A 10,697-nucleotide genomic window follows, 5' to 3' on the forward strand; every position below is an offset into this window, starting at 1 on the left:
CAGTGTCGTGCCCGAAGGGCTCGGCACAACTTCACAAGAAACACTTTTCTCGGTTTACTTTGCATTCAGCTGCTCTCGATACACTTTGATGTAAAAGTTGTGCAGAGCCCTTCGGGCACGACACTGTTTGAGATTCATCAAGGCGAAATTGAGTCGAAAACGCAGGTTTTTACGCCTCAGCAGTGTCGTGCCCGAAGGGCTCGGCACGACTTCACAAGAAACACTTTTCTCGGTTTACTTTGCATTCAGCTGCTCTCGATGCACTTTGATGTAAAAGTTATGCCGAACCCTTCTGGCACGACACTGCTTGAGATTAATCAAAGCTAAATTGAGTCGAAATGCAGGTTTTTGCGCCTCAACCAGTGTCGTGCCCGAATGACTCGGCACAACTTCACAAGAAACACTTTTCTCGGTTTACTTTGCATTCAGCTGCTCTCGATACACTTTGCTGTAAACGTTGTGCAGAGCCCTTCGGGCACGACACTCCTTGAAATTCATCAAGGCGAAATTGAGTCGAAAACGCAGGTTTTTACCCCTCAACCAGTGTCGTGCTCGAAGATCTTGGCACAACTTTACAAGAACATTTTTCTCGGTTTACTTTGCATTCAGCTTCTCTCGATGCATTTTGATGTAAAAGTTGTTCCGAGCTCTTCGGGCACGGCACTGGTTGAGATTAATGAAGACGAAATTGAGTCGAAAACGCAGGTTTTTACCCCTCAACCAGTGTCGTGCTCGAAGATCTCGGCACAACTTCACAAGAAACACTTTTCTCGATTTACTTTGCAATCAGCTTCTCTCGATGCACTTTGATGTAAAAGTTGTTCCGAGCTCTTCGGGCACGACAGTGGTTGAGATTAATCAAGACGAAATTGAGTCTAAAGCGCAGGTTTTTACGACTCATCCAGTGTCGTGCCCGAAGGGCTCGGCACAACTTCACAAGAAACACTTTTCTCGGTTTACTTTGCATTCAGCTGCTCTCGATACACTTTGATGTAAAAGTTGTGCAGAGCCCTTCGGGCACGACACTGTTTGAGATTCATCAAGGCGAAATTGAGTCGAAAACGCAGGTTTTTACGCCTCAGCAGTGTCGTGCCCGAAGGGCTCGGCACGACTTCACAAGAAACACTTTTCTCGGTTTACTTTGCATTCAGCTGCTCTCGATGCACTTTGATGTAAAAGTTATGCCGAACCCTTCTGGCACGACACTGCTTGAGATTAATCAAAGCTAAATTGAGTCGAAATGCAGGTTTTTGCGCCTCAACCAGTGTCGTGCCCGAATGACTCGGCACAACTTCACAAGAAACACTTTTCTCGGTTTACTTTGCATTCAGCTGCTCTCGATACACTTTGCTGTAAACGTTGTGCAGAGCCCTTCGGGCACGACACTCCTTGAAATTCATCAAGGCGAAATTGAGTCGAAAACGCAGGTTTTTACCCCTCAACCAGTGTCGTGCTCGAAGATCTTGGCACAACTTTACAAGAACATTTTTCTCGGTTTACTTTGCATTCAGCTTCTCTCGATGCATTTTGATGTAAAAGTTGTTCCGAGCTCTTCGGGCACGGCACTGGTTGAGATTAATGAAGACGAAATTGAGTCGAAAACGCAGGTTTTTACCCCTCAACCAGTGTCGTGCTCGAAGATCTCGGCACAACTTCACAAGAAACACTTTTCTCGATTTACTTTGCAATCAGCTTCTCTCGATGCACTTTGATGTAAAAGTTGTTCCGAGCTCTTCGGGCACGACAGTGGTTGAGATTAATCAAGACGAAATTGAGTCTAAAGCGCAGGTTTTTACGACTCATCCAGTGTCGTGCCCGAAGGGCTCGGCACAACTTCACAAGAAACACTTTTCTCGGTTTACTTTGCATTCAGCTGCTCTCGATACACTTTGATGTAAACGTTGTGCAGAGCCCTTCGGGCACGACACTGCTTGAGATTCATCAAGGCGAAATTGAGTCGAAAACGCAGGTTTTTACCCCTCAACCAGTGTCGTGCTCGAAGATCTCGGCACAACTTTACAAGAAACACTTTTCTCGATTTACTTTGCATTCAGCTGCTCTCGATGCACTTTCATGTAAAAGTTGTGCAGAGCCCTTCAGGCACGACACTGCTTGAGATTCATAAAGGCAAAATTGATTCGAAAACACGTGTTTTGACGCCCCATCCAGTGTCGTGCCCGAAGGGCTCGGCACAACTTCACAACAAACACTTTTCTCCGCTTACTGTGCATTCAGCTGTTCTCGATGGAGTTTAATGTTAAAGTTGTGCACGATACTGCTGAAGATTGATTAAGAAGACGAAACTGAGTGGAAAACAGACGGTTTCACACCTCAGCCAGTGTGATGCCCGAAGGGCTCGGCACCGCTTTACACTAAACACTTCCCGATTTACTTTGCATGCCGATGCTCTCGATGTAGGTTGATGTAAAAGTTGTGCAAGAAGTCAGTTCGCTGCTCTCAACAACATTTTCAATTTAAAACGGCTGTCCGGGCAGAGAATACGACATCAATCAGGCAAAATTCTTGGCGAGAGAATCCCATTTCGAGCCGAAAACAAACCAGAAAGAATTTCCTTTGCCTGCCTCCTCCTCCTCCAAAGCAGATGGATAAAATAAAACCGCCAACAGGCAATTCTGTGGGTTGATAAAAGCCATTACTGGGCGACTCACCTGAAAAGCTTTTAATTTTTTTTTTGGTCTGGAATGTTTTTGATTACACTTCGTGACGGGTTTTTAGTTAGTAAATCGGGTTTCGGTATTGGAAGCCCGGTTGACTAAGTATTGAGATTCTCGGGAATTTTGCCTGCCGGAGGAGGCAATTTTTGACGACGTATTGGAAATTATTGCGATTAACCAGATTTTACCGAACATGTGAATGCAGTGGACTAAAACGGCATTTCTTCAGGAACATCCGAGGCAACAAAGCCACTATTCGCTGTTAGTTAGACAGCAAGAAAACAAACAATCGCATAGCGAATTTAGTCTAAAAACGACGACAACATGAAAACAGAACACCAACTAAGCATTAAAGGATTCGCTTGATGTGCCATGCTTTCAGGTGAACCTTTCCATGCTAAAATGGGGGCGCGCTTTCATCATGATGTGTAATTGAATGTCAGCGCCAGACTCCTCGTGCAATATTTTAAGCCTGTTTGTTCATATCTACAATTACATAGATAGACAAACGGGGTATCTATCTGTTTGCGAAATTTTGACGTATTCGATTAATGCGTCCGGGATCGATGGAGCTGCGAAGAAAATTGGACGCTGATTGCAGCCCTCTAAATGGAAAAACACGAAAACTTTCCGCATTAACACGTTCAGTGGCCGGATAAATCACCAGCATCACTAACGAATGAATTCTGGATGATCCATAAAGGCATCAAAAAGGGCGTTAAGAACATTTCGGGATAGACGGTTATGGCAGTTTTATTCGCCTATAAAATGTCCTGTCAACGACGGTTTTCTTTTATTCTCCTCCCGTATTGTCTAGAGAAAACCTAAAGGAAAGTTCCGGGTTTAAATAGAGTGAGCACGGATGGAAACAGTGAAACATTAATCGAGGCAAACAAGCAATAAATTCCACAATTATCGCCTTAGTATGGAAAAAACAACCGGGCAGTAGATTTAGTTGATTAAAAAGCAGCCAACATCGGCCAGATTTACCCGTAACAAAGCGCTGTTAATTTCAGCAAAGGATTTGTATTTTTAACTGCATATGCATCAGTTTTTCCTTCTTTTCCCGCTTGCCCAGGGAAATTTATGACTTTATCAAATTTATGACCCGGTATTTGCCAAATAAGGGCCCATAAATTGCGCACAGTATCTCAGGGAGGGAAATGCCTGCTTCAGCAGTTGGGGTTCCGTATCGGCATTGCAAAGTCAAATTCAATGAAACTGTTGAACATCAACCTCCAAATCCCCGATAGGGGGATTAAAAAAAAGTGGCAAATCAACTGGATCTAGTTAATTCCCGGAGTAACATGCACAAAAGCCCGCCTCAGTAATTTCACACATTCGACTCATACTTTTCCATGTTTGAGTCATTTTCATGTCCCACACTCTCGTAAATCACTCAACGAAAATTATTCCGGACACTTCACACGAGAAGGCCTGATTTGTTCGAGCATGCGGCCGTTAAATATGCCGGTAGATGCACGTAACTGTATATTTCTGTTCCAGATCCGCCGGAAATCACCGTGGAAAGGCCTTTGGTGTATTCGGGCGAGGGGATGGAAGCTCAACTAGTTTGCATCGTGCATGGCGAAAATCAACCCGAGGTAAGCTTTTCATCTACACAGTAATTAGATTAATCCTCCTGGTCCTGTTAAAATGGTCCTTCGCTCCGAATGTTTTCCGCCCGTTCGTCAAAAAATAATCACGTGCCCAAATCGTATTAGGCATACAAACAAACTCGGTAAAATGCGTGAGTTCTACCGGATTAATCAGCGCTACGAAAATAATCCGGATGTAGTTTAATATGTATGACTTTGCTACACGTTGGGCTTTTTATTCCGACTTGATGCACGTCGTCGCTTTTAAAGCTGACATTCTTTGTTGCATACGCTACGGAAGCACTTTTTAAAATAAAATTGTTTCCAGCAGCAAAACATTGTCCCTGGGAATTAACAGCGAGTTAACGTGCAAATCCGTTAGAATAACTAGAAAAATGTGCGAGCAAAGTGCGGTGTGGGCTGCTCTTCATACGGAATCACTTCATAAGTGTGTATTCAGTACAGCAGAAAGTTGATCAGCTTAATCACGAATAAACACCTCGTTTTTCATTCCAAATTCCATAAGTTCTCTACTGAAGCGTGGACTTAATTAATTACACTTTTGGTCCAAGACCATGAAGGATTTTTGCTTAAGTGAATATGATCGGTTCTAGTTCAAGTTCAAGCTCGAATGTAACTGCTGAAGTTACGAGTTAAGCGGCTTTTCGAAACCCAGATTTCCATATCTGAAGCGATGTTTTAGCTGAGCTTAAATCATGAGCAAAATATTCCCAAAGTTTAAAAATTAACTCCGAAAAAAGTTAATTTTGGAAACCTGTCCAAAGCCAAACTTATCCAAAGCCAAACTCAGCAAAGCAAAGAGAAAGAAGTTCAAAGTATCCATGAACGTTCTGCAAGCTGGCGCCCTATCCTCTATTTTCTACCCATAAATCCACACTTTCTAGTGACCTGCAACTACTGCATTTGTCATAAGGTCCACAATCATTCTATATTTCTCATCTAAGAATGCGATTATCGACCGATTTCGTCCCCTGTCATTTTCGGCACATTTTAAGCGTTTTTTTTTGACGATTTCTTCCTTATTATTGATGCAAACGCTTCATAAATGCATATTTGTGATCGTCTTACGTCGAAAGGAATCGATTGAGCTGAAAAAACACGCATGTGAAATTTAGATTTTTGACCGAAGTTTTTCCAAGGGTGGTCGATTTTTTGAAAAAATAAAAATTTTCTCAAAACATCTTAAATTTTACATCATTTTCAGCTCCCGGACGCGAGCAATGCTATTGTAAAACATGCTAGAAGTTTCAGATCTGAAAAAATAGACATTTTCGGCACATTTTAAGCGTTTTTGGAGCGTTCACGATCTTTAACCGACGATTTCTCCCTTATTGTATCCAAACGCTTTAAAAATGCATGTTTATGATCTTCTTACGTCGAAAGGAATCGATTGAGCTCAAAAAACACGCATGTAAAATTTTGATTTTTGACCGAAATTTTTCCAAGGGTAGAGGTGAATTTTTTGCAAAAATTAAAATTTTCTCAAAAAGCCTTAAATGTTGCATCATTTTCAGCTCATGGACGCCAGGAATGCATCGAACTCATTGTAAAACATGCTAGATGTTTCACATCCGAAAAAATAAACATTTTTGGCACATTTTAAGCGTTTTTTGAGCGTTCGCGATCTTTAGCCGACGACTTCTTCCTTATTATTGACCCAAACACTTTATAAATGCATATTTATGAYCTTCTTACGTCGAAAGGAAKYGATTGAGCTCAAAAAACACGCATGTGAAATTTTGATTTTTGACCGAAATTTTTCCAAGGGTGGAGGTCGATTTTTTGCAAAAATTAAAATTTTCTCAAAATGCCTTAAATGTTGCATCATTTTCAGCTCATGGGCGCCAGAAATGTATCGAACTCATTGAAAAACATGCTAGATGTTTCAAATCCGAAAAAATAAACATTGTTGGCACATTTTAAGCGTTTTTTGAGCGTTCGCGATCTTTAACCAACGATTTCTTCCTTATTGTTGACTCAAACACTTTATAAATGCATATTTATGATCTTCTTACGTCGAAAGGAAGCGATTGAGCCCAGAAAACACGCATGTGAAATTTTGATTTTTGACCGACATTTTTCCAAGGGTTTTCGATTTTTTGAAAAACGAAAATTTTTGCTTAAGTGAATATGATCAGTTCTGGTTCTAGTTCAAGCTCGAATGTAACTGCTGAAGTTTGCGCCATAACTGCGAGTTAAGCGGCCTTTCGAGACCCACATTGCCATATCGGAAGCGGTGCTTTAGATGAGTTTGAAACAAAAAATTCAAAGTAGCCCAAAATATTCCCAAAGTTTAAACATTAACTCCGAAAGAAGTTAATTTTGGAAATCTGTCCAAAGCCAAACTTATTTGAAATCAGCAAATCAAAGAGAAAGAAGTGCAAAGTATCCATGAAACTTCTGCTTTCTGCCAGCTGGCGCTCTATCCTCCATTTTCTACTCATAAATCCCCACTTTCTAGTGACCTGAAACTACCGCACTTGCCATAAGGGCCACAACGATTCTATATTTCTCATCTAAGAATGCGATTATCGACCGATTTCGTCCACTGTCGGTACTTTTTCGAGAAAAAAAGACTCCCAACTATAGACTAAACATTATTATGTAGTAATTTGCGGCTTTGCGCTTTCGCTGATTCATGCTTTACTTAGAAGTTCGATTTCAGTTAGTTTACTGTTGACATTTTTGTAGAAAGTGATTGTTCAAAATTAGTAAAGGGATCAATTTCGGTTTTCCAAAAATATTGACTAGACAAGAAGCCGCGAAGAAATCAATTCAAAATCAAACTGTTGCTCAACTTGCAACTAATGTAAAATATCCTTTCAAAGTTTTGATTTCCCGAATTACTCCACCACAAGCGCAACTCGAGGTGAGGCGCGATGAGTTTTAACTCGCCCACTCACGGAGCGGCATCAACTCAAAAGCGCAACTCAACACAGTGTCAATCAGGCCCCATTCTCAACGAATTCCATTATCCGCCCGAATTTTTTAAGTACACTCGATCAAATTTTTAAATCCAAAGAAAGTTCAGCGCGCACTCGAGGCCAGCGAAGTTAATCTGCAAGATTTATTATTCGAGCAATGTTCTAACACTAACAAATCATTTTTCTCTGTGAAAATCAAACAGGTTAGAAGGAAAAGAGGCGAACCGGTTTTTCGCTTAGCTCGCGGATTTAGGGCTTCAAATGTCCGGGTTAATGACTAATGTATGATCAGTTTAACCATGTGGTCAATATTAGAAGACTTTATTGTCGTGGCCCGACTAATTTGCGTTTGGATGCTAAATGCCGACTCTCAGGAAATCAAAATCCGGTTGGATTCGAATGCGAAAAGCTGCCGCTCACAGTAGCTAAAACAGGTCGGGGATAAAGTGGAACCCACATGCATAATGGTCGAAGAGAATTCCGGGATCTCCGGCTAAATCGAGATGGAAGGTTAATTGGATTTCGTGCTAAATAAAACAGAAACGGGCGAATTCCTCCACTTGATTACTCATATGTATAATTCTTCTTTGTTTTCACGGTCGAGCGGAATAGAGTTGCTCGGAAGCTTCGGGAAAATATTAGTTTACCGAACGGAGGGTGGATTTTTCGTTAGCAACGATTGGATAATTTGCAAAGGCCCGCTCGAACGTTTCCAATCAACTGTCTTCATCGATTATGCTGGGATTTATAAATGCAGCAATGCATCAAAGGCCACATTGCTGACTGGAAACCACTGAAAAGCAGGCATTTTTTTCAGATACATCACGTCAACCGAGCTGCCCCGAGGGCCAACATCAAAGCTAATTAGTTTTTGTGTGAGCCAGAACAGAAAATGTAACCGATCATCAATTACCCAATATATTTGCTTTATTCAAAAACAGAGGCCGAATTATTCATAAATTACCGGCGGATGTCCAGGTTGTATAGACGAAAGATAAAAAATGGCTTTTGGCTGGAAATGTTGCACACCGAAATGGGAAGTTCTTGTCTCAACGAGGTGTGGCGGATTGCCAATCATGCATGATGAAAATTCCTTTGTTATCGGGGCGCATTTTTCGGGCTGAATTTCAATATGAAAACGACTAATTACATCGACAATCTCCCATTCTTGTACAAGGCGAGCCCGAATTCGCAATAAGCGCAAATTGCGAACTTAATCTCGTTTTAAATTCCGAACCGAATTTCTTTTATGACTTCGTTAAGGGGGGAAGTAAACTAAGATATTCAATATTCAGCGCGGTTCATTCAGCGACGTCGGAATGATTTTTCAGCAAAATTCCAATGACTTTGAATTTATAGCTAGAGCAGAAATGAAAAATATCCAATTATCTGGCCCGCTACCCAATTTACGGGCTTCGTCAAAGTATTTGATATTTATCGTTCCGATCGCAAACGGAAATGAATTCCGTGATTCTAAAATAAATTTCACACGAAACACACAATTATTAATATAAATGAATTGTGCGCCGCCTAAATGGGAGATTTTATTTCACCGGGGTCTAATGAAAAACGAACATCCTCGCCACTGTTATGGCCATTATTATCATCTCTATGTCCATGCACTTTGTGTATATATTTTTTACCCCGGAAAGTTATAATTACTTTCCGGGCTACAAAACGTTTCACTTCAGCTCTGATATGACAGGCATTAGTTAAAATATAAAAAAATCTGTACCTGACGCTTTTGCTTTTATTCTACCCGCTAAACCAAGCCCAATGCCAGTTTACTTTTGTTTCGTCTTTGAAAAAAAATAAATTGCTGATTCACATTTCATTTTGGTGGAACTGTTTTTAGTGATAAACCAAAGCGTCAAAGCTCGAGTAACAACGTTTTTCCAATTTTATCTAGCTGAATTAAGCTCATTAAACCGGATACGAACAGCATTTTTGTGCAACCCGATACTCTAGAGTTCAAGCTTTCGGCAGGGAAAAGCCCAAAGAGAACGAGCGGGAATGAAGATAATTTTTTTTCACTGGCTTCATTCCTTCTTACGTCGAAAGGAATCGATTGGGCTCAAAAAACACGCATGTGAAATTCTGATTTTTGGACGAAATTTTTTCAAGGGTGATGCTTGATTTTTTGAAAAAATGAAAATGTTCTCGAAATGTCTTAAATTTCAAATAATTTTCAGCGCACTGACGCGAGGAATGCATCGGACTCACTGAAAAACATGCTAGAAGTTTCAGATATGAAAAAATAGACATTTTCGGCACATTTTAATCGTTTTTGAGCGTTCACGATCCTTAATCGGCGATTTCTTCCCTATTATTGACCCAAACACTTTATAAATGCACATTTGTGACCTTTTACGTCGAAAGGAAGCGATTGAGCTCAAAAAACACGCATGTGAAATTTTAATTTTTGGTCTAAATTTTTCCAAGGGTAGGGGTCGATTTTTTGAAAAAAATAAAATTTTCTCAAAATGTCTTAAATTTTACATCATTTTCAGCGCACGGACGCGAAGAATGCATCGGACTCGTGTGGGAGTCGATTTTTTGGAAAAATAAAAATTTTTTCAAAATGTCTTAAAATTTAAATAATTTTCAGCACGGGTACGCGAGGAATATAATCGGACTCATTGAAAAACATGCTAGAAATCTTAGCTCCGAAATAATCGGCAATGGCGCGATTAAGCAAAGTGGCGCAAAACCTGTTAACCTTTCAACAAGTTTTTCGGTTAGAAATTGCTTAATTTGATCAATTACTCTGGTTTCTGACTGACAATGCTTCTATGCTCTGTTTTCCTTTGATAACAGCCAAATTAAAGGAAAATTGTGAAGCCGACAATTTCCTTTAAACAATATCATCGCAGATCGACAGGAGTCGAAGCGAACTTCCGAATTAACATTCTCGTTTCGTTAATAAACTCCACGTTCCGTTCCGACAGCACGTGAAAGTTTAATTCGAAAAACACATTATAATTCGGAATGTAAGTGGCGAGTTGCACAAAAACCAATCAAGCTTTCATCGAAATCTGCATAGAAATTCTGAAGCAATTTAGCATTTATGGAATAGTTTATTTAATTGGGTCCGTTTTGTTCCGTAATTGAAATTTAAATTTCAAACTTACGAATCCAATGGGTTTGATTTCGTCATTTTCAGTTAAAACGATGGCATTGTTTTCGTTTTCCCTAGTTTGGATCGAACGTTTCTTTGAATGTCTCTGTTTTACAGGGCGATCTTCAACTATCAGCAAAAATGATCGTTTCAGAGGTACAGGGTGGCAGATGGTTTCATTAAAATGTTCAATAATTCGATCAATCTGTAGTGCATTAATCAATCAATCAATCGAAGCTGCTCCCAGAAATTTCCTATTAAAGTTAAAGCATTTTTTGAGAAAACTGCCAACATTTTCCCATCCATGGTTCACTTTCTAAAAAGGCCATTTATTTCTGTCCAGAATGATGTACAAATGAGC

The 10,697-nt window shown here is 40.3% G+C and overlaps 1 protein-coding gene across 2 annotated transcripts in view; it reads left to right on the plus strand.

Annotated features, from left to right (window-relative positions):
* LOC109542917 (limbic system-associated membrane protein) overlaps positions 1-10,697 on the plus strand; it is a 61,170-nt gene that overhangs the window by 44,157 nt on the left and 6,316 nt on the right. For both annotated transcript variants that reach the window (XM_048665929.1, XM_048665930.1), the window contains exon 6: positions 4,182-4,279. In XM_048665929.1, coding sequence (XP_048521886.1) covers positions 4,182-4,279 — 98 coding nt within the window. The remainder of the gene's footprint in view (positions 1-4,181; positions 4,280-10,697) is intronic.

This window comes from Dendroctonus ponderosae, unplaced genomic scaffold (assembly GCF_020466585.1).
Source record: "Dendroctonus ponderosae isolate FM_Combo_2020 unplaced genomic scaffold, Dpon_F_20191213v2 Dpon_F_20191213_4, whole genome shotgun sequence".
Taxonomy (NCBI): domain Eukaryota; kingdom Metazoa; phylum Arthropoda; class Insecta; order Coleoptera; family Curculionidae; genus Dendroctonus; species Dendroctonus ponderosae.